Below are 24,290 nucleotides of genomic sequence, written 5' to 3'. Positions count from 1 at the left end.
ACACACACACAAACACATACACACACACACTCCCTTGGGGTTGTAGACTTCCTCCAGTTGTAACAGGATCAGACCCGGATTAGAGAGTTGAGACAAGGAACCCAGAAGAAAGGCTGGCGAATACAGTGATGTTGGACAATACGAATATATACTGCCATGTCTTACTAAAGCACCATCCTAACATCACTACACTAACTGGATTTGGTCAGCAGTGGTACTGAAACTTAATGAGAATTAGTCATGATCAGCGAGCTAATTCCTAAACCGCATTAACAGCAATGGCACGAGGACAACACCAGCATGGACCATTCCAACATCAACATTGTTCTAAAACCAAGAGCAGCACAAACTGCTCTCAATCTGGTCCACCTGTCTGTCTGTCTGTCTGTCTGTCTGCACTGCTCACTGGCGAGTGCATCACTCAGGGTGGTTTTCTGCAGTCTCAAGCTGGATTGTCATTTTGCTGTTGTTGGTCTGCAGAGTGGCTGGCGATATTCTGTGAGCTGCTGCACGTAGGCTGTCTGGGGAACAGGACGTCTGAGCTTAGGGCTGCTAAGAGAAGCACAACCTGGCCCAGTTAATCAGTCTGGCTGTGGTGGACCAGTGTGCACCTGACCTGGTTTATGTGTGTGAGAAGACTGATTCCCAGTCCTGTGATGTAGCACTGTAATGGGGATGTAGGGGTTTTCATCACTGTGCATGGAAAGCCTTGCTTCAGGAAAGGCATCTGTAGACTGGGTCAGTCAGTATATGTGTGTACAGGTAGGGGTACATGGTAAAGGTAACAGGTGTGGACTTTGTGAATGTAATTGAGGAGACTTTCTTGGGTCAGGAATCTACTGTTTTAGAAATACAATTACTTATCACACTTACCCACACACATATGTGCATGCTGTATAATCCAAGCACACAAACACACATATCATAATTTCATAATTTCAAATGTTCATATTCACCCTAGTTTCATAGGTAGCATTGCTGAAAGACAGGTGTATCAGAGGTTAGATACGAAAGTAAGGTTGGAGGACCACTTCCAAAATCAAAACCATGGCATTTCTGGGGTTACTTTAAACACCTTGTACACTGCAAGAAATCTGTGCCAAAAAATAAGAAAAATATAAACAAAAACAAGAAAAAGAGGTTGAATCAAGCAAAATTATCTGCCAGTATAGTGAGAAAATTTAACAAGATATTCAAGTTGTATTGTCTTATATTAAGTCTAATGAGATATTTTGACTAGAAATTAGACAAATACACTTGGTAAGATTTAGATTTTTTCCAGTGTAAGAACAATTCTACTATACTGTCTTAACCTCCTGACTGTAATCGCTAACATAGATCCACTTTTTAAAAGTCAAACAAACAAAAAACATCCTGAGATATGACATCAGCAGTTACACATTTCAGCATGGTCCACTTGTATTAGACAATAATAAAACTTCTCAGCAAGGCTGATGAATTATTTTTCATAATCGTGCAGCACTTGTTAGGTTAAGTGCATGCGTAGAGTTAGAGGGAGAGAAGCTTTTCTTCAGGAGAGGTCTGGGTGGAAGGTGTAGGACTGGAAGAGCCGCGTTAGCAATTACTCAAAATTATTTAAATGGCTTTAGATTAGACAGAAAACCCTGAATTAATTTAATTTTGTTCTGCCAAGTGACGTTGCATGATCATGGTATGTATGTAGTGTGTGTGTGTGTGTGTGTGTGTGTGTGTGTGTGTGTGTGTGTGTGTGTGTGTTTAATTCTCTTCTTCCTGTCTTAGGTAACCAGTCTGAGTGTAACAAGTGGAACAGACCAGATGGTGGCGCTACACACTGTGTCTCATGATGATGTGTTGGTACACCTACAGAGGGGTCAGCTGGGCCCCAATCAGGACCGCGTGGGAGAGCTGGTGGGAACTCTCAGTGATCACTTCACACGGTGAGGCTGCTAATGTATGTTGAGCGGTTAGCAGCGTGGAATGCTGAAGCATTTTGAGGGTTTGCATGGTGATATCTTAACATACATTAAAGAGACCTATTATACCTATTTACACAAGTTAAAAGTTCTCTGGGGTCTTAATAAAATGTCTAGTACACACTTTGGTCTAAATACCAGAAGGATCAATCACGCCAGCACCCTTCTCACCGTGAAACAGCTCTGTTCAGAACAGTCATCACTACTCATCACTCCACTCTGTGAAATCACACCAGTGCAACCATAAATATCTGAATCAGAGTCACACACTTGGTTTACTGTAGCATTATCACAACATGCTAAGCTGGTAACCATTGATTTGAGTGAAACATAACTAAATTTTTACTGAAAATGTTACCGTAAAAATTGATAAGACAAAGCTAATCTTGAAGATGTTCAGCAAAGAAAGTAATAGTGTTAATATTAAATATCATCTATTACCTCAGTTGTTAGCATGAGCTGGTGAAGTGCTAAATGGCCAAGGAAACAGTTAGCATAATTTTTTTTTACATACATATCTTTCCCTCTTCTGCAGTTTTGCCACACATAGTTTTGCATTTGCCAGTCCTCCATTATTTTGATCCAGACTGTAAAAGCAGTCAGACCCAAAATGAAGTTAGTTCTCAAGCCATGGGTAGAGATACTCAGATGTAGGAAAGTACATTTCTAAAAGACTCCCTTAGTGACATGTATAACAGGTTGTTTAGCCCATATTTTCTGACATAGGGAGGCCAAACTGACTGGGTTGTCTTTTTAAATTTGTGGGCCATTGGAACTCCAAATACCAAAATCAGCAAAAAGTTATTTTTTAATACTGCCTCTTTTAAAAGGGTTATCTAACATACTGGTATTCTACCGCATCCTAACTTGTTAATTACAGTAGAAATTTGTTTAATTAGGCTCACTTGAAGCAGATTTATCAGATGAATTTACTGTTCACACTGCTCTAACATTTCTGGTCATTATTGACCAGTTCAATAACTCAAAAATAGTCGGGTGGGAATTATATGTATCGAATGTACACACATAATGATACTGGAAGCTATTGTCTTAAAAAGGTTTTAAGTTGATGTCTTTTTTTACGCTTTTGTCTTAAAAAGTTTGACTTGTGCCCTTCAGCTTTACTGTGACAGCCAGATATGGGTATGCAAGCAAATGCCACCACGGTCCAAACAAAAGTTCAGATCTGGGCACTTCTGCACACTTCAATCAGATTTGATGAACAATGTCCCTGTGTGTTCCATCAGGTTATTATAGGAATTATAGTTACCAGCTGGAAACATATACTGCCATATATTTCTGAGTTATTTCAGCCAATCCCCAGGGAGATCATATAGATCCTATGGCAGGTGATAGAGAAAGTGTGTGTGCATGTGTGTGAGTGTGCAACAGCTGCAGAGTGTTTGGGATTTTGTGTGTGTGTGTGTGTGTGTGTGTGTGTGTGTGTGTGTGTGTACATTCAAACTGTTCCTTTATGTCTGTCTCTGATCTATTGTGCCACCATCTGTGTGTGAATGCCTGGGGTCATGACCCCTATATGACATCATCAATAGGACATGTCAGTAAAAGGGTGGGGGCCAGGGGGCAGGTGGCTGAAGGCCAGATGACAAGACACACGCGTGGTTCAGTTTCCTTTGCCTCCCTGAATCAGGAATCACAGTTTTCGTGCTCCATTCAGTATCATTAGTGTACAGAGGTGGAGGTGGAGAACGCAGTAGGACCCAGAGAGCAGGACAGATAGGGGAGTTGAGAGGACAACAGGGCAGAGTGGCTTATCGTTTAAGGGCTGTGGGTGATTTGAACTCTCCTATTCTGAGTATTCTTCAGTAGGATCTCTGGGTCTTCTTGATGAGTAATACCTATTCACCTCTTCACGGCTGATTGAGTGCATTTTTGTTGCCTTAATCAAGCTCTCTCCTCTCCAATCCTCTGTACCTGAGAAGACATTAACTTACTGTTGCTATTTTTTGGGAGCAGAAGTAATAATACAAACAAAGGTCATCAGCAATATGTGCTGGGTGTCTGTACCTCTGCTGTCATCACCCTGGACTCCTCTCACTCCCCTGGCTGAAAACACACCAATGTGTAGTGCAGTTCACATCTCGGCTCCTATTCACTGGTGAAGGCACTTGAGCTCCTATGTTTCAGTGCTGGCATTAACGCCAGTCAGCACTTTTCTGGGGTGTCAGTGTTTGATTAAGACCAAATTCTTTCATGGTGTCTCTGTTTCAGTATTCGCTCCTTTGTCCGAGTTGGTCCTTTCTTAAACTACACGTACTCTACATAATGTTGATATATTGAACAATTAATTAAGATCTATAATTGCAATAAAAGAAAAATCTTTCTTCTTTCTTCTTCCTATTCTCTTGTGGGCTCTATTACCTTTCTCCAGGCCTAGGGTTAGGGTTCACCTGGGCTAGACAGGCAACCTTACTGTCGTGTGTGTGTGTGTGTGTGTGTGTGTGTGTGTGTGTGTGTGTGTGTGTGTGCGCGCGCGCGCATGTATTTGTGCACAGGTTTTTATGCTCCTCTCTGACCATCTGCTGAGACAGCTGGGTATATGTGTTGTTCTCTGAGTTGATTTGCAGATAGGAGACTAAATGAGTGTAAAGATAGACTAAGGAAATGGGAGACAGACCAGTGCTACCCAATTCCCACCCAAACCCCGACTCTAACTCACACCCAAACCCCGACTCTAACTCACACCCATACCCGACTCCCAAACCCCTCCTCCAACCTTCACCCAAATCTCCACTTAAACCCCTACTGATATTCTAACTCCAACTTGCACCCCCAAACAAACACCCACTCAACCTCCACCCAAACCCCTCCCTACTCCAACCCCCACCCAAACCCCCACTCCAATCTGCACCCCCTGCATCACTGAGAGGGCAGGGTGGTCAGTGGCCCACATCACAGCTGCCTGATGACTTCTCTTCTCTGAGCTCTAATTTTGGTTCACTTTTTAGGTTGCTGAAACGTCAGCGTGCCCACAAATAGCCTTCCCTCCTCTTCTCTCTTCTCCTCTTCTAGTATCAAAACACTTTATTATCAAACCCATGCTGACATTGTGACAGCAGCTTTTGTTTGTCTGAAACACCTTTGTCAGAACAGAAATAGAAAAGAAGGTTTAAAACCTAATCATCTCATCTGCATTAAATACCTGCTACCACATGTTAATGGGAACTGGTGCTAAACTAGAAACTCATTAACTGAGAATAACTGGGATCTGAGCTAGTATCCATCACACCACTACATCACTTTTCATCCATTGCTTTTCTTAACAGCATTCTTCAGAGTTCTTCTGGGCAACTCTCTGAATGAATCTTTCTGTTCTCTAATCTTTCAAAGCTCAGTAAATGCTGCTATCAGTGTGAAGGCCTGGGTGTCCTAAGTGTGTCCTAAGTGTGTCCTGGGTGTGCTGGGTGTCCTGGGTGTCCTGTGTTTGCTGGGTGTCCTGAGTGTCCTGGGTGTCCTGTGTGTGCTGGGTGTCCTGAGTGTCCTGGGTGTCCTGTGCTGTGCATGCGTTAGCAGGAGGCTCGTAACGCATCTAGCCAGAGCCCACTGTCTCATCATTTGTCATTCAGTGCCAAGTTGCATAATCCTGCTTCCAAACATACAGCTGTTGATCAGATGCATGTCTGCATTATGGTTGCTCTCTGTGACAGCCTGTTTTGTGAATACAAAAGTGTGTGTAATTATTGCACGTGTACACATTTGTGGCCTGTGTATCACATAATGCATTAATGCAAGGGCTGTTCATGGGAGACGTGAGTTCACAACAGAGGAGACGGAAGTGATGGGGAGGAGAAGCGAGACACAAGGAGAGAAATGGTGAGAAGAAGGGAGGATGTGAGAGAGAGGGATGAGGGATGAGGGAGGGCATGCAGGGTGAACAACAGGGTGCAGGAGAGACGGAGAGTCACTGCAGCACAGACATTTACGTGAGTATGTCAACACAGTACGTGTTCAGCCCACGCAGATGTGCTCAAAAAGTGAAATGCCACAAAAATGGTCTGAGCACAGCACTTTCAAGTCCAAACCTCAGCATTTTCTCGACAGGTGGGGGCTGGACTCAGCTGCCCCTGTCAGGTGGGGGCTGAACTCAGCTGCCCCTGTCAGGTGCTCTTGCAATGCCACCCTCCCCCAGTTCACCCTGAACTCTAGCTGCCAATAATATAATGTTGATAATGAGGTCATTGGTTGAGCATAATAATAAAATGACTAGGTAACATACCAGCAAAGCATATTTTCTCACAAGTGTTGACAGTATGACATCTGAAATCTTGGAAATTTCTGACAGAAGTGTTTATCTGAGTAGTCTTCTGTGTTTCAGTGTTGAGAAAAATGCCTTGTTTCCTTGAGGATTGCTGTCTTGCAAGTTAATCTGCCATGTACAATGCCAAAATATTACTCCATTTTGTCCTTTGCAGTTGTTCCTGACAGCCATCTAACAACAAGGAAATAAACGTCCCTTGTGTCTCGGTTATCAGCAACGTTGAAGTAGTCATTCATAAAAGACTATAACTTTGTTGTTTAACATGTCTATGGTTTTCTCCAAAGTACTTGACTGCAGTATGTGAGAAATCATTGATATGTCAAAATGTGGCAGTTACATGTTAGTCCTACAGCTAGTTACTATTTACTAGCTAATAAATGCCAGTGCTAATGGTGACTTGTGAAAAGCAAAGCCACTAGCTAACCTCAGTTAAAATAATCATTCTTGGATGTAATCACTCAATCTTAGTTCTTAATCTAATTCCATGATAAATGTGGGAACACAACACCTTCAAAGAAAACAAGGTGGATTTTCCCATCTTCACGGCGTTCCAGAAATATGTAACTTACTGCTAGCTTAGCTAGCTCGGTACTGCACAGATGTAATGCTAGATGTGTGAGTTTTCTCCTAATCTTTTGTGCAGCTTTAGCAATGGGACTCATGGAAGATACCTCTTCTAAAAATGAATCTATTATAGGCTAATGGTTTGATATGATATCTTCAGTGATGTTTTTTAAATACTGCTTTATTTTGAGCCCTTATTGATGAACCTGTGGATTTGGTTAGTGAAAGGAAAGGATGAATGATTGGGAGGGTGACTCCTGTAGGGTCATTACTGCAGCTTTTAAAAATCCGCATCGAGTGATAATTTCAGGTAAGAAACATGAATAGGCTACATCTTAAGAGAGGGATGACTCCTTTTTTCACAGAGCACATGTGATATGTGCCTCTTGCAGGAGAGCAAGGAAGTTGTGTGCGTGTGTGTGTGAGCGTGTGTGTGTGTGTGTGTGTGTGTGTGTGTGTTTGTGTGTGTGTGTGTGTGTGTGTGTGTGTGTGTGTGTGTGTGTGTGTGTGTGTGTGTGAGCGTGTGTGTGTGTAATACATGTACAGTGGGTTTGTTTGTCCTTCATCAGCACCCATGGTTATCAACATAATCAGCTTTATTGCGTTCATGTGACTTCATCCCCTGATGGGATGTATGTCTGACTGTGTGTGTGTGTGTGTGTGTGTGTGTGTGTGTGTGTGTGTGTGTGTGTGTGTGTGTGTGTGTGTGTGTGTGTGTGTCATAAACTCCCTCTGGCCCTGGTGTCTAACTGCTGTTCATTTATTTTGATGAAATGTAAGATTGTCCTCAGCTGAACAAAAAAAAATCAAACAAACAAAACAAAACTAATCAGACAAAAGATATTCCAAGTTCCATAATCAGCCATGAAAAGGTTTATTCATTTTATTTATATAGTGCTTTTAACAACAGACATTGTGTCAAAGCAGCTTTACACAAACCAAGTCTAGACCTTTAACGAGAAAGCCAAAGGTAACAGCGGTAAGGACAAACTCAGCTGGTGACTGAGTATGTTAGTTTGAGTGAGTGGTTTGAGCATAGATGAGTTTGAGTAGTTTTAATCTAGTGCTGTAGTTTAACATACACTGTTTTTTCATTATGCTTAATACATGCAAAGTTAGAGAGATTTGAACTAAACATTGATAGCCTTCCCCCCCACTCACCCACAGAGAGACCCAACCACTGAGACACCCACAAAAGGAGTCAAAGAGCCTTCCTTTGTCCTTAGCAAGGGGGCCCAGATGCTGCTGTTTGCAGGTACATGAGGGTGTGCTAATTAGGCGTGAAGAGGAGATGATGGCCAAAGTGTGTGTATGAGGAGTGTGTGTTTGAAAGTATGTGTGAGTGTGAGACTCTGTGCATGTGTGTGTGAAACACTTGGGTCCTAGCATGCGTGTGTGTGTGGGGGTGTGGTTGCCACAGAATCCCTGAAACAAGAATTCTGAGGTGTGCTATGAACTCCTGGAGGTATTGTAGAGGTCCCGTACAAAGAGCAGCACAAGAACTTAAAAAAAAAATGCTCCTAAAATAAAAATATCTATTCCACTGCTTTAGGGACAGTAATTTATAAATGTTTTTAGATAAGAGATGCTAACATTTCAATTATTATTATTTGTTGAATTATAATATACATGGAACTTCAACAGTACAATCAGAAAATAAAATAAGCACTTTCTAGATAGACATCTGAATTATTAGATCTGAAAAAGACCAGTATCTCTCCCTCCCTTCCTCATCCCCTCCACTGCGAAAGAAGCCACCTGTTTATCATGGCAGAATCACCCATTCCCACTCTCTAATCTCTCCACCTCTCCTACTGTGCTGTGCCCCTATCATTCCACCATCAATGCATCGTAGTCGTTATCTCTCTCTATCTTTCTCTATCTTGGCTGGAGCTGTCATATCCTCTCTCGTCCTTTCCTGCTCTGTCCTGCCATAACAGCCACATGTTGCTGATAATCTTCTAAGGCTGAATGGTCTTTCCATTAGGTCCACTCTTTGAAGAGAGGGCTGGTGAGTTCAGAAAGATGGAGGTTTGGACGGGGGGGATGGGGGGGGGGGGGTACTGTGTGGTCACATTACTGCTGATTAGTTTTGTGACAGGAAAGTTGTTTTTTGGAATTGGATTCTGGTAACGTACAAAATAGAGTACAAACGGAGGGTGACGCTACTGAATGAGACGTTACATGGCCGTTTAGACCAGCAGCTTTTAGCTAAACGCTCAGTGGGAATAAATAAAAGCCCTGAAAAAGAGCAGCGCTATGTCACGAGTGCATTCATGAGTGAATAAGACAGCTAATATCTGTCCAGATACAGGCTGACAAAGACCTTATGAATGGCAAAAAATAGCATGTTAAGAGTTAATTAACCAGTGGCTGAATGTGTATTATCAAAGTATGACCTGTGTGTGTGTGTGTGTGTGTGTGTGTGTGTGTGTGTGTGTGTGTGTGTGTGTGTGTGTGTGTGTGTGTGCGCGCACGCGCAGATGTGGGCGTAGGGAACACATGAGAGAGAGAGAGTGAGTGTATATGTAGTGGAGTTGGGTGTACTGGGAGTACCGGTGTGAGTTGGTAGGTCTGATAGAGGCACAGAGCACAAGGCATAGTGTTGCTATGTGCAGTTGTCACTTCACCCTCAGGGCCTCCCCTCTCCTCTCTTCCTCCTCTCCTCCCCTCTCCTCTCCTGTTTCTTCTTCTCTTCTTATTTTCCTCATACCTCTTCAAACATAACTATAACTCATGTCACTCGTATCACTGCCTTTTCTTTGCTACGGTTATTTATACTGTGAAGCACCTGATCACGTTTACATTATGTAATCGACTTGTATGAAATATTGATGTGATATTTGGAATTGGACCTTGATTAAAGCTGTTGTTAAGGTCATATCAAGGTCACACAAAGGAATGATCTCCGCTCACTGAGCCAGACAGCCAGTTGGAGAAGAACACACAGCTGCTACCTTGTGAGGGACCTGTTCATGTGCTGATGATCACCTGCTGCGATAGAGCCGCACAGCTCCAGGGCATCTGCAGCACCACGGCGTCACTCCCCGAGTGGATCTGTATGCTGACACACCGAGCCTCAGCGGTTGTGCCTGGAAGCCATTCTTTAAAGGCGAAGAGCAGGCAGGAGCATCACTGCAGCGTGGCAGCAGCGTGGCATCTGTGTGGCAGCAGCGTGGCATCAGTGTGGCAGCAGTTTTTTTGCTAAAGCTGCTGCACTGTTTGCCAAGCTCAGGCAGCAAAAATCTACAGTACTGTACACAAGAGGCATCTAATCAAGCATAGCAAACAAGCATGACATGAAAGAGGGGAGGGCATGGAAACAGGAACACCAGAGGGCGGGGCCAGCCCGACACCTTAAGGAGCTGTTGTTGCGTCCCAGTTCTGTCTGTGTAGTTTCCACACTGGTGATGCATGGTTTTAGTGGCCTCTCACTGCCTAGGGAGCAGCAATATCCCAGAATCCTCTAGGCAAACGAGCAAAATTAGATCAGAAAAGAGAAGACATTGAACATGGAGACGTACAGGATAAAACACCCATCCAACGGGGGACGCCCAGCAACTGGCATCCAATGATGTACGTTTACGGGAGAAATTAGGCAGAAAGTCGGAAGGATGGACAGAATGAGGCGGGCTGTGACCTTGGGTTTCTAAGCAGGATCACCAGAGCAGGGGGTGGGATAGCTGAAAAAGGCATGATGGGATGGAGTTGTTTGTGTTTTTAAGAAGGCGTACCGCAGTGCATGTGTCACAGTGGTAGAACACCTGACCAACTCTCTGGGGGGGTGGATTAAAAGGGGGCGGAGACAGCGGAGTCTGCGAGTGCTGCCTGGGTGAATACATGGTTCTTCTGTAGGCTGTGTCCCAAATCAGCATTCCTTCCTTTCTTTACAATGCAGATCAAATGGGTTTTTCTCCAGTATCTAGTGAAAAGGAGTGAGATTAGTGCTTTTAGGGAATGGGGACACAGGCTGACATCTTTTCTGACCTACATGGCACATTATTTTTTACTTGTTTCAAATGGGACATATTCAGCCCCAATTTGCAGCATATGAACCACTTACATAATACTGTCTGTACACCATGGGTTAAAGTTCTCCGTCACTACGACGGATTTCCGTCATTTGATTTTTTTGGGGAAAAAAATCCGTCAAATCATAATAAACAACACACGCGCGTGCTATCTGTTTTGTGGCCGAAATATGATTCTCACTGGCGTTCATCAGCGCTGGATGGATGACGGCGGTGTCATTTGATCGACTTGCGGTTCATTCCGCCTTCAGATTTGCGGATGTTACGTAGAAATGTTTTTACCCCCCTCCTGCCTGGCATGACCGTAGCGCGCGACTCTGTACACCTGCGCGAACGGCGGAGGCTACTTGCTGCGTCACATTCTTTTTGCAGTGTAGTCCGAAGCAATATGTGGTAGTATAAAGAAACACCCCTCAAAGTGCTGGAATTTAGGCTAAAGTGCTTGAAAATGTAACTACTTCGTTTCACAACAAATATCTGTCTGACTGAACAGTTATTACGTTAACAAATACGAGCCTCTTGTAATTCCAGGACGAAACATGAGAGAACGTGAAGTCGTTAAGATTTGGCGTTTTGAAAATAAACCACCATTAAATAATGTGATAAAAAGCGAATTATTTCTAATCATTTCGAGTATATGTATAAATATTTAACTTAATTAAATTTAACGTTGAGAACGCGTTGAAATGGACCTTAAAAGTGACGTACAAGTGCTTTAATTTCACCTTATAAAGGTGTATGAACCCGGCAAACATGACTTGGTTCACTGCGCTGAAGCGCTGTGCGTGCGAAGTTACAAAATTCGAGAGGTGCACGACTGCGAGGCTCTCGCGCACGGGTGGAGCCACCGCGATTACGTCATTTTCGGCGTGCGGACCCTCGCGCTGCTCACGCCACTCGTGCTGGGTCAAGTATAAAGGCTTAAACCAGGCTTAACATGGATGGTGTTGTTCTGTTTGTATTTAAAAGCTCTATCCAGTGGTGTTAATTTTTTTGTAACATACCTACTTAAAGCAGGTAACCTTACGGCTTATGTTTTTGCGATTGGTGAATCTGATAAAAACAAGAGCTTCATACCTCTCACCAGGATTCACTAAATTTGACTTGATCTTTAAATAATTTTCTGGAAGAGGACCCCCAGATAATGTGTTTATTGTGTAGAATTAGGCAAAAGAGGCCGTGTCCCAACTACACCACATTTTCAGTAATTGCTGGCATTGTCTTTTGCCAGGAAAAATTTTTCAGTCAAATGAAAATTTCTTGCTTTAACCCATGCTGTACACACACACACACACACACACACACACACACACACACTGGTAGGATGACTCATTTTAAATGGCTTGACTATATGAAGAGATGGATATTGTGTGTGTCAAAGTTAGCATTTTCTTCACCTGTTAACTACTGAGCACTGTATCTCTGTAAGTGAAAGCACGCAGTTCCCCAAAATAAAACCTAGTTACTCGAAATCTTATAAATAGCACAGTTGCACTGACTAGGGTTAGCTTACTTCATGTATGCATGTAGCACAGATATCAGCTACACCGAGATGTCTGATAGTTCTTTGGTACTACTTCATGCATGGAGTAACGTGTGTGTGTGTGTGTGTGTGTGTGTGTGTGTGTGTGTGTGTGTGTGTGTGTGTGTGTGTGGTGCTCTAATTACACTAAAAAGAAGAAAAAAAGAGGATGCACAATATCTATCAAAGGATGGAAGTACATGTACACCAGTAAATAATGACTCTTTCAGCATGCCATGCTACAAAGTACAAGTTCACCTCAGGGCTACAGTGCTTTGGGAAATGCACATAACCCCTGTGGTTGGATGCAGTTATTCTCAATAAACAATGTGCTTTGCTTCTGAGTGTGTAGCGTTAATGTTTTTAAGAATGTAAAACAATATCCTGTGCGTATTCTATGGTTTACTTCTGGCAGAACACAGGGTTGTGCTGTAGTAGAGGAGGGCGGACTGCTGCCCCTGCTGGCGGGATGGTGCAACAGCAGGATGGTGGTTACATTAGGAACATCAGTTCCTCCCCCTGTGAAAGATTTCTCAGTGCAAGCGTCACCCCTGTATGTAGCCACAGTGTGTAGATTCACACTGTTTGTGTGAACTAGGTTCATTTGAGAGCTCGAGAGAACAAGATGGAGGAGGAGTCCCACTGTGTAACCTTCAATATTTTGATGACATTTTAGTTGCCAGGATGCTTTGTTTCGACGTCTTAATTAAATTGTGTGTGTATATGTGTTTAAGTACGTGGTCTGTGTGTGTGTGTGGGTGTGTGTGTGTGGGTTGCAGACTGAGGAGAACATCTCTACCTGTTAAAGTGTGCTCCACTGGGATACAGGTGCACTTCGGCGGGAAGCCCAAGACCATCACCGTGGAGACAAGAGCTGGCCAAGTCACGGCTGATTATAAGAAGAGTCGTGGAGGAGGATTCACCTTACTACTCCCCCCCCAGTGAAGCACCACTAACCCCCCCCATCACCACCACCCACGCTGGAAGTGGGAGGGAGACCATGATGTATTATTTACATAGCCAATTTACATCAGCAATGAAATAATAAGTCCTTATTATCCCTTAATCTTTTAATCTTCTGACCTTTCAAGGAGTCTAAGTTTGTTTTTGTTTTTTTGTTGTTTTTTTATTAGTAGTTGTCAGCTAGAATTTTTTTTTTTTAGAATTTTCAACTGAAATCCAATCATCTAGAACTTTTTTACAAGAGGCACAGAGCAAGAATATGATGAAAATGCCCATTTATGAATATTATTGTGGTCTTGTTTTACCTTGTATGTTCATTTTGCTTCTGGAGATGTTACCAAGAGTATTTTCATATGATGGTTTTCTCTTCCTCAAAAGATTCTGCAGTGTCATTGGTTTTCTTGCTCCACCTGTACTTGTCTATTTAAAGCAGCGTCATAGGAAACCAGATTGTAGTTCTTTCAATGATATGATCGGACTGTCTGCACCAGTGATAGGCCATCTCTGTATGTACAGTATTTATATACAGTAGGCCTAAACGATGCTCAGGTCCACTGCTTTTGCACAGCTTTAAACAGTTGAACAGGGATCATTAAATGACATTACATTTTTTTAGAGAAGAGAAATAAAGATATAATAAAGAGTGCAAGTGTACAGTTGTGTTGCGTAAGGGTACATGTTTGTGTTTCTGGAGTAGTAGTAGTTATAGTGTTTGTGTGTGTGTGTGTGTGTGTGTGTGTGTGTGTGTGTGTGTGTGTGTGTGTGTGTGTGTGTGTGTGTGTGTGTGTGTGTGTGTTTGTCAGTACTGATTCAGCAGAGTCAAGCTGTCTTCATCCCTGCCTGTGCTCTGATTGTCCTGTTGTTCTGACTGCTACTGCAAAGCCCGTCCCTATTATTTATACTGACATTTTGTGTGTGTGTGTGTGTGTGTGTGTGCGTTTGTGTGTGTGTGTGTGTGTGTGTGTGTGTGTGTGTGTGTGTGTGTGTGTGTTTGTGTCTTCACTATAGCTTTCTTACTGTATGTGTTTGCTGGTTGGTTAGTGGATCTAATCTAATCCCCCCATCACTTCCTTTTATGTAATGACAATTTTAAGCTTTTAATATTAAATATTTTTAATGAATTGAATGACTTTGTAATTAATTGACTTTTTTTGTGGTTGTTTATTCTATTGTCCGTGTTCTTTATTCTTATGCTAGTCTCCTGTAATTTATGTTTGTATCTGTACTGTGTTGTTACCGTGGATACCTCTCCTCTCTTCTGGCCCTCGTGCAGCTCCTGGTCTCCTGACATCTCCTGATGTCTACAGACACCGTGCTTTTACCTACTGAACACTGTATCCATGAGGTCATCAGATAATATGCAGTCACAGAAAAATTGCATTGTCATCTTCCCTTTGTTGGCCCATATAACCATCCCTCCAGGCCAGAGTGCATCAAAGTTCATTTCCACCTCCAATCTATTTCAAACAAGTGTGCAAATAAGGAATAAATATCCCCTTGGCAACAGTGCCCGCCTCCGGCCTCCCATACATCGAGAAACTGCAAAGTGACCAAACTGTTATTCCCATTTGAAGCTCTGGCCTTGGGCCTGTATGAGTGACATTGGTATTGGAGTTTCTCATCGAAACCATTGTATTCAGCTTCTAAATGAGCCTTAAGGTTGACTGCTGGTTTCAGATTCATATTTAGAGTTGTTGTGATCTTTGTAGCTTTGTAGCCACGGCTGATCTATCTATGGCCCTGCTGGGTCCCACCACAACACTTACTTCAGACGCATTAACTCTGACCCTCTTGACAACGTTTTATTCATTTTTAAAATATATCATCAATAGCAAGACTTTGTTTTAAAACATTTTTTTTCTTTTTGTATGCTGTTTAACAGTTTTTTTATTTAACATGACAGGATTCAATTAACAGTATGAAAAGTTTCTTTATTTTTTCTGTTAATAATGTGCTTTAATTAGCATGAATTAGCATTAAAACAGAGCACTAACTCAGTAGATAGCACTTGCTGTTGTTCTTAAATTGTATGTCTGTCTATGGTTATTTGTACTTCTTGGCAAACGTTTAACTTGCAAAACACTAGGTAATGACATTGACTCCTGTAGTTTAGTAGTAGTCTGACTCAATGGTATCTTGAATTCTGGTCTATCCGTACTATTACCTAGGATGTATTCTGTGATCAGATGCAAAGCACTTTGTAAGTCACTCTGGATAACGCCATAAATGGAAATGTAAGTAGGTACACTAATTTCATGTTCTCATGGTCAGCTGAACTTGTTTAAAATTTCTTTTCCTGAAGCAGCAGCTCTTAACAGCCAATTCAGCTCTTAACCAATCAAAGTCATTGTCAGTTTCTATCCCTCCAATCAAGAAAGATTTTCTGTCAAAGTTTCAACAATTACTCATTCATTTCTGGACGTCTCTCCTCTAATTGGCTTGATCATACACGTGACAGCGTACGCAGTCACATGGTGTGTTTAGTGACAGGCCTGTCTTCTGCTTGATAATTGCTCCCTTGTTCTCTTGGGAAACTCACAGGGGCTACACACAGCTGTGCAGCTCACTATCACTTCAGTGAAAGAAGAATTGTCCTTTTTTCAGCTATTCCTTATTCTGTATTTGCGAAACTGTTTCAGCAGCTACAATACAATTTATCGTTATTTGCTGCAGAGCATATTTAAACTGAAATCTTTGCTTTATGTCTATTGATCAAGCAAACTACTCAGTTAATACTGACATTTTTTTCTATTTCAGTTATCAGTTTTTTCTATTTTGGTTAAGGGAAACAAAACAATGTAACTTCTAACATTACAATCCTGAATGTCAGATTTAATTCAGAGGTATTTATGTCTCTACTGGGTGAGCTGTGTGCATATGGGCCTCTTCTCTGGGGCCTGAATGGTTATTCAGTAGTTTGTTGGCATCTGTGTCTTGTGGCATCATGGGTTTGTGTACATGGATGGTTCTAGACGTTTGAATGTGGACACACACAGCTGCAGCTAGACTGTCATGGAGCTGAACAATCCAGATAACAACTAAACAATTGGTGTGTTAAAATCATCAGATTCGTACATTGTTAGGGAACAGAGATGCATTGGTCAGCCACAGGAGAGCCATCGTTGGGGTGATGGGTGAGAGAAGAATACTTATAATCATGATGTCAGGCGGAGGGATGTGTGAGGATGTGTGAGGAAGTCTGAAGAAGTCTGAGGATGTGTGAGGACATCCATCACAAAAAACTGTGGAGGTCTGCGGTAAAAATAACTTATGGAAAGATGAGTCAAAGAGACTTCCTCATGAGCCAAGACGTCTCATGTAAAACCTCACCCATAAATCAGCATGGTAGCACGACCGTGTGTGGGTGCCCGTAGAACTGCCCAACACATTTGTACTGACGATGTAACTGGTGATAGCAGCAATTCTACTGATTATTTGCTGAAGATTGAAAGCAAAACGACCGGCAGGAAGTTCACATATCAGCAGGCAGGAAGCCCAGCATGAAGACTAAGAGCTGCAGACTTTACACAAGATGCAAAGTTAAGATAATGTAATATAATAACTTTCCCAAGTTCAAAAGTTTCCTTTAAATGTTGTGTGTGTGAGAGAGGTTTGAAATTCATTCAGTAAAGATCTAAGTTAAAGCTCACATTATTGCTTACCACCCACCATCAACACTTTAAATGTTGTGTGTGTGAGAGAGAGGTTTGAGATTCACTCAGTAAAGATCTAAGTTAAAGCTCACATTAATATGATGATACCATCCACCATCAACACTAAATGTCCAGTCATCGTTTCCTAGAGAAATAGGAGCAACCCTACACTGCAGCTACAGAATGACTGCATGTCTGGCAGGATGCAAGTGTAGGGTCTTCTCTGCCCTGATGTTCTTGTGCACGCCAGGGCCTCCAGACCCCACTGGAGACGTCTGATGCAGTGGGGCCCATGACTCTGCAGAGTAGATCGCAGTGCAACTGCACTGACATGCTAACACAACGGAGGGTATTGGCCAATCAGGAAGTGGTGAGTGAGTGAAAAATGTTCAGCTAAATGTTCACAAAGCTCACAAAGCTTTAGAGGAGCATACCCTCAGCATACTGGACAGAAGGAGGATGGCACTGGCACGCAGGCCGTTCGGATAATTTGTGACCATCAGAGAAAAGGCAAGGAGACAGTTTAGTTAGAGGAGAACGCCTAGCCATCTGTACAACGCTGGCCCCCACCCCCCACCCCATACACACACACACTTCTCTGACTCCGTCACTATCTCTCTCTCTCTTGCTAGCTCTCCTGCTCTCTTTTTTGCTCACTCTTGTCTTCCAGACACACCCTCCTCCTTCCCGTTTTCTAAATGAGAGGGTTCAGGATTTTGACCTTGGTCACATATCTCTCCAAAGACCATATGTCTGACTCACGCCGTAAGGTAAAATGAAACAAAGAAAAACACCAAGTCTCTTCCTAAATTGTCTGATGATGTATCATTGAACAAATCAGGATTGTAAGAGATCTTGATAGGAAGTGATAACAAGAGCCAATGGAACATAAGACAGGGAAAAGTGTTCACCAGTGAAAAGCAGAAGTGAAATTGGAGGCAGCTCTTAGCAGACATCCTCTCTGAGGTGACTCCTGCGCGCACACACAGTATTTTAACCCTTAGAGAATGCTGAGGGCAAAGCCCCGTTAATGCCACAAGCACACCCCCGTGAGAACAAGGGGGTGTTGATTACTGAAAGAGGGATGTGTTTAGATCCAAAGCACATTAAACCAAAGGCCATGTGCATCTGGTGGGTTGGGGGGTGGGGGAGAGGGGGTTTGGGGTGCAGTGGGGGAGGACCGCATCCCCACCACGTCCAGACACTTATATGCCCCATGTCGATTTACAGCGACAGGCCAGCGCTGTAAGACCGCCAGACTGGTTGTGTGTATTTCTGCCTGTAGCAGTGGCACAATAGCTGTGATTGCTGTATGTGTGTGTGTGTGTGACACAAACTGGGCTGGGGATGAAGACAGAAGGTCTTCGTAAAACCCAGGCCAACAGGTTCACAGCTGCAACCTGCCCGGGTCAAGAAAGCCATTTGGGTCTTACCAGTTAAAAGCAAACACCCTCACCCCAACAAAAAAAATCTACAACACTGCATTACAAAACAGAATAATTCACAATACTACACAGAAAATAACGCCAACGTTATTGGTTGGCTTTTGCACTGTCGACTTGTCAGCTGTGTTATCAGAGGAACTGAGAACTGAGAGACATTGTCAGCTGTGTTATCAGAGGGACTGAGAACTGAGAGACATTGTCAGATATAGCTGATTTGTCCTCACTGATAACATTGACAAGATAAAGAGGTTTTGTTTAGGGTCAACTCTATGGGCAATAGTTACCCTCACTAGTATTGCTGGACCTTAGCTAAATTGAATAGTATAATTTGTAATACTTTGTGCAATTATATTTCAAATAAGGCATTCACACTCATCAAGTATCTCATTAGACTGAATATAAATTCCACAAACTCAAGGTGCTGGTAGAGATTAACTTATTTGCTAATATGGCACTCTTGTCTAATAAGTGAGCAACTATTCATTGCCTTCTGATCTGGTGCTGTGTCTTTAATCTCCTCCCAAATGTTAATATCCTGCTCAAAGTGAGCAGAGGTGTTCTGGAAAAACTGTCAACTGAGACTTTTTATTAAATTCTACCATCATAATAACAACTCCTCAAGTTTTTTAACTCCTCAAGTTTTCCCCAAAGTGACAGCATTGCCCAGCTAGTTAATGTCGGAGACGAGGTGGTTTTAGAAGAGAGGGTGAAGGTGGTGGAAACGTAGTCTCCATCTGCTGTCATTAAAGCCACCTGTGTGTGGTAAGCTGCACAACAGAGCGATAGCAGGCTATCAGATGTTCCACCTGTAAGGGATAAGAGAAGGTTTTCTCCCTCTGCATTAAGACCTCCCTTTCCCCCAAAGACTTGGTACGGTCCAATTTGCTACAGCTTTCTGAACATCTCAGTGGCTGGATATGAATATAATTTGAAAGGCTACATTGTGAGAACGTCTTCTTGTGTCTTCACAGTACTTTCAGTGTTCAAAAACACACAGGCTTGGAGTTGGGTTTGCGTGCAGGGATCCTCACGTCTCTATTAGATATGAGAAATGGTTAAGAATGAATGTTCTGTCAGGTTTGTGTATGTGGTGTAGTTCCTTCAGTCCATTATAAGTATGTCTCTGTCCATTGAGGATATACTTATTTGTGTGTGTGTGCGTGTGTGTGTGTGTGTGTGTGTGTGTGTGTGTGTGTGTGGGGCACTTCCTCTTTCAGTGTTGCCAGCCTCACTCCAAACCTCTGCACCCAGCACAGCTTGTCCACCTGGTCCAGGTAACCCACACAGTGGACGTCCACATGACCAATAAACTCCGTTAACTAGCAGACCCATCAGAAGACTCCACATTCTGCTGACATGAGTTCTTCAAGAACCAAAAATCAACCTGTTATATTTAATGGTAACAAAAATACAATTAAATAAAAAAAATAGAAAGAAACTATTAGGTTGCCATACATACCAACAATATAACAATACAGGGTTCATATATACATTAACATAATTTTATTCAGGTTTTTCTTTTCAGATGTTCAGTGATTCTACACGGTGGATCCTTTTATCTTAGCTGTAGACACTCACAGTCACACACACACACACACACACACACACACACACACACACACACACTATATATATATATATATATATATATATATATATATATATATATATATATATATATATATATATATATATATATATATATATATATATATTGAGCAGCATTGAAAACATTGATAAACCACAACTCTCAGAATAGTGGCACCTTACAGTAAGATGTATCAGACCTCATGGAGCAGCTCAAAAAGTCTCTGAGGCATGGAGTCTGGACCAACATAAAGACCGTCAACGGCTCACTGTCCAGTAGATTATTCTAGCTTTGGACCACATCTTCAGTGGCTAAAAGCTTTTACTACATTTTGTCTTTTTATAAACAGTATTTTAAATCTAAATCTATATCCCATAGATCCATAGATTTTCCTTATGTTTGATAAAGGCTGGTACAATTTTGTAACATGATGTACATTCTGTCAGTGTGTCTGACTGGACCATTTTAAATCCTACCAAGATTGACTACCTGGAAACTGAGGAAAAAAAAGTAATTCAGAGTAATATGATTGGTGAAGTCCTTGGAATCGTGCTTTCAATTACATCTGAAAATGGTTCATGAACACTTCACTTGTGTGTATTTCGGTGTAACTGATCTGGGCTCAGTTTGGTGTCTGTATGTGCATGTCTTAGAATAGTAGCTCTCCAGTAACAGGCAGACACTGAGCAAACTGTTTGGGTCTACCATGACACCGCACCACACATACATCCTGTCCCTATAATAACAGTTTCACCCTAAGGTCCCCAGCCTTTCATCGATGTGTAGTACATCGTGGTGGAGAAACACTACCAGAGAAGCAGTGAGCAAAGCAGCCCAGCCCTTCAGGGCCAAGCTGACCAGACATGAGAACCCGGGTGAAAGCAGGCGTGTCCTGACCCTGTGTCCAGTGTTTTGCATCAGCATAACAGAGAGCCACACTGTCCTGACAGAGAGCCACCCTGTCCTGACAGAGAGCCACCCTGTCCTGACAGAGAGCCACCCTGTCCTGACAGTGAGCCACCCTGTCCTGACAGAGAGCCACCCTGTCCTGACAGAGAGCCACCCTGTCCTGACAGTGAGCCACACTGTCCTGACAGTGAGCCACACTGTCCTGACAGAGAGCCACCCTGTCCTGACAGAGAGCCACCCTGTTCTGACAGAGAGCCACACTGTCCTGACAGTGAGCCACACTGTCCTGACAGTGAGCCACACTGTCCTGACAGAGAGCCACCCTGTCCTGACAGTGAGCCACCCTGTCCTGACAGAGAGCCACCCTGTCCTGACAGAGAGCCACCCTGTCCTGACAGAGAGCCACCCTGTCCTGACAGTGAGCCACCCTGTCCTGACAGAGAGCCACCCTGTCCTGACAGAGAGCCACCCTGTCCTGACAGTGAGCCACCCTGTCCTGACAGAGAGCCACCCTGTCCTGACAGTGAGCCACACTGTCCTGACAGTGAGCCACACTGTCCTGACAGAGAGCCACACTGTCCTGACAGTGAGCCACACTGTCCTGACAGTGAGCCACCCTGTCCTGCTCCTTGTCCCACACGCAACAACGCCACTCTGCTTGTGCTCTTGGCACAGTGAGGGCGATATTGTATTGGTTTAAATAGGCCCGAAACAAGGGGTGTGTGTTTGTACAGAGAGAGAGACAGAGAGAAAGAGAGAAAAGGACTGAATGTGAAAGGGGAGAAGACTGCATGGTGAACTCAGGCTGGGCAGAAAGCATTCACCCCCACAGTAGCAAACACACTTCAACACACATCAGAGACGCAAACCAAAGTCTGCACACACTTGCTCGAGCTACAAAGACGTGTGAATCATCACAACACCTTAACAAGCTCCCACCACCCCCCATGGGCATGACCAAACATCTCCAAAGTGATCAAAGACTTTATGCACAGACTGCCTGTATATACAGCACAGAGCAGAACCCAACCTGGGCCTGCACAAGCTGAGAGGATGCACTGTGTGGCTGTGTAGGGGGCGTGGCTGCGCTGGGTGGCTGTGTAGGGGGCGTGGCTGCGCTGGGTGGTTGTGTAGGGGCGTGGCTGCGCTGGGTGGCTGTGTAGGGGGCGTGGCTGTGCTGTGTAGCTGTGTAGGGGGCGTGGCTGCTCTGGGTGGTTGTGTAGGGGGCGTGGCTGCGTTGTGTGGCTGTGTAGAGGCGTGGCTGTGCTGTGTGGCTGTGTAGGGGGCGTGGCTGCGCTGGGCGGCTGTGTAGAGGCGTGGCTGCGTTGGGTGGCTGTGTAGAGGCGTGGCTGCGCTGTGTGGCTGTGTAGAGGGCGTGGCTGCATTGTGTGGCTGTGTAGAGGGCGTGGCTGTGCTGGATGGCTGTGTAGAGGGCGTGGCTGTGCTGGGTGGCTGTGTAGAGGGCGTGGCTGCGCTGGGTGACTGTGTAGAGGCGTGGCTGCGCTGTGTGGCTGTGTAGAGGGCGTGGCTGTGTAGAGGGCGTGGCTGTGCTGGGTGGCTGTGTAGGGGGTGTGGCTGCGCTGTGTGCATGGCTATGGCATGGCGTGGTTTCAGGGGGCATAAGAAGGCTGCTAACACTTTGACACTTAAAAGCACTGAAACCTCACCAGGGCTATGTTTTCATCTCTCTGCGGCCAAATAAGTGAAAAAGGATTATGGGATTACCATCATATTAGGGTGTGTTTGTGAGTGTGTGGTAAAGGATGCGGGCATGTGCATGTGTGTTGCCACCTTTCAGTGCATAATCCCTGAAAACAGTGTCTAAGAGATGGTGTTTGTGAGGGCGTGGCTGCGTTGGGTGAACTCAATAGTTCACCTTGTGTGTGTGTTTTGAGTGTGAGAGATATTAGCAGTGGCTGTGAGAAGCTCAGGGTTGAGGAGAATGCTGTAAGACTCTTGGGCACAATGGGATTAACAGGTGGAGATTATCTTTGTCCTAAAAACTGGACACACATGGGACCCATGTCAAAATGATTGCATGGAAATTCAAAAACATTCAAAGCAGTCTGTTTGGGTCCTGGTTGGATTCTTGACTCAAGGGCTGAACAAAAAGATGTGTGTGTGTGTATGAAAGCCCAGCGTGCAGCCACACACACAACCTCTCAGCAGTCTGGCCTGCTGAAAACACAAACACGTTCCCTGCTGACCCCAACCTCTCCTCAGTGGTGCCCCAGACGAGGTCATGTAGGGGAACACCTGCAGCAGAAGCAACTACCCATGCAAGACCAGCGACTCTGTGGTGTGTGTGGGAGTGTTGGTTTCATTTTCTCAGTGTGTGTGAGTCTGCATGTGTATGTGTTGGTAGGTGGGTGTAAGTATCCTGTTAAGCTCATTAACACCACTGCAGGCAGAGCCCTGTACAAACACACATACACTACTTCCAAATTTTCCCCTCAAGGAAAACAGCTTTCTGTTGCAGAGACGATTCAAGCGCCAAACCGCTTCCTGGCAAATATGGTTTAACAAATGACAGAATCAAGCAAAACTTAGCCAAACTGAGCCAAGAATAGTTATACACTCATGTTGTCACTTCGCTGGCTGTTAGGGAATGAGCCATTTTCTCATGCAATTTGTTCTTCTGTTGCAGTGTAGAAGAAGAAAGCAAGGGGTGAATACCCATTTTGGGTAGAGCGCCCTCTACAGGGGAAACCCTTATACACCTGGCCCTTTCTCCCCCAGGAATGGAGCGTGGTCCCCAGAGGCTGCATGACTCATCTGACGTGAAATGATCCCTTAAAACAGATTCATCATTTTCGGGAGAATGGAGCCTGCTGCTACTCTGCTTCTCTAATTAATGAACTAATCTACCATCTCCCTTACGACGGGGCATATGTTAAGACGGAGAGCGCCCTAAGGACCGCTCATCATTCAAGTAATGTCAGGTGTGTGCCATTCAGATTCTGTGCCGTAAAAACACAGACAAGTAGTTTCTTGTCTGTGTCTTTTGGGCAGTTTTACTAGGCTCAGTAGGCAAGTACATTTTGTCTCATTTCTTCTCTGTTTCAAAGATAAGTAAATAGATTATTCTAAACGTCAGACAATTTGTCTCCAATCCTAAGCTTTTCCTATACTATCAGTATGATTTTTCATGAATAAGAAATGGACTTTGTCGCCATCAGCAATGCCAAGCTGTTACAAGACTCAGCACAAACCACTCAGAGCTCCAATGACCTAGTGTCAATTGGCTGCGTCCTGCGATGTGAAGTCCGTGTTGAATCTTGAATTACTGTACAAATGCAGATGGACTTGCAAAAGTCATCAACACACTCCATTTCCAAGGCACCTTCCGTCTGCTTTAAATCTCAAACCTGGTCAAAAGCC

The 24,290-nt window shown here is 43.8% G+C and overlaps 1 protein-coding gene across 1 annotated transcript in view; it reads left to right on the top strand.

Annotated features, from left to right (window-relative positions):
* myo1g (myosin IG) overlaps positions 1–15,119 on the top strand; it is a 39,682-nt gene extending 24,563 nt beyond the window's left edge. Inside the window, exons 21-22 of the mRNA XM_077008165.1 lie at positions 1,762–1,919; positions 13,131–15,119. Coding sequence (XP_076864280.1) covers positions 1,762–1,919; positions 13,131–13,296 — 324 coding nt within the window. The 3' untranslated portion in view covers positions 13,297–15,119. The remainder of the gene's footprint in view (positions 1–1,761; positions 1,920–13,130) is intronic.
* The last annotated feature ends 9,171 nt before the right edge of the window (positions 15,120–24,290 follow it).

Source organism: Brachyhypopomus gauderio, chromosome 6 (assembly GCF_052324685.1).
Source record: "Brachyhypopomus gauderio isolate BG-103 chromosome 6, BGAUD_0.2, whole genome shotgun sequence".
Taxonomy (NCBI): Eukaryota; Metazoa; Chordata; class Actinopteri; order Gymnotiformes; family Hypopomidae; genus Brachyhypopomus; species Brachyhypopomus gauderio.
This window is presented reverse-complemented; position numbering and strand designations above follow the sequence as displayed.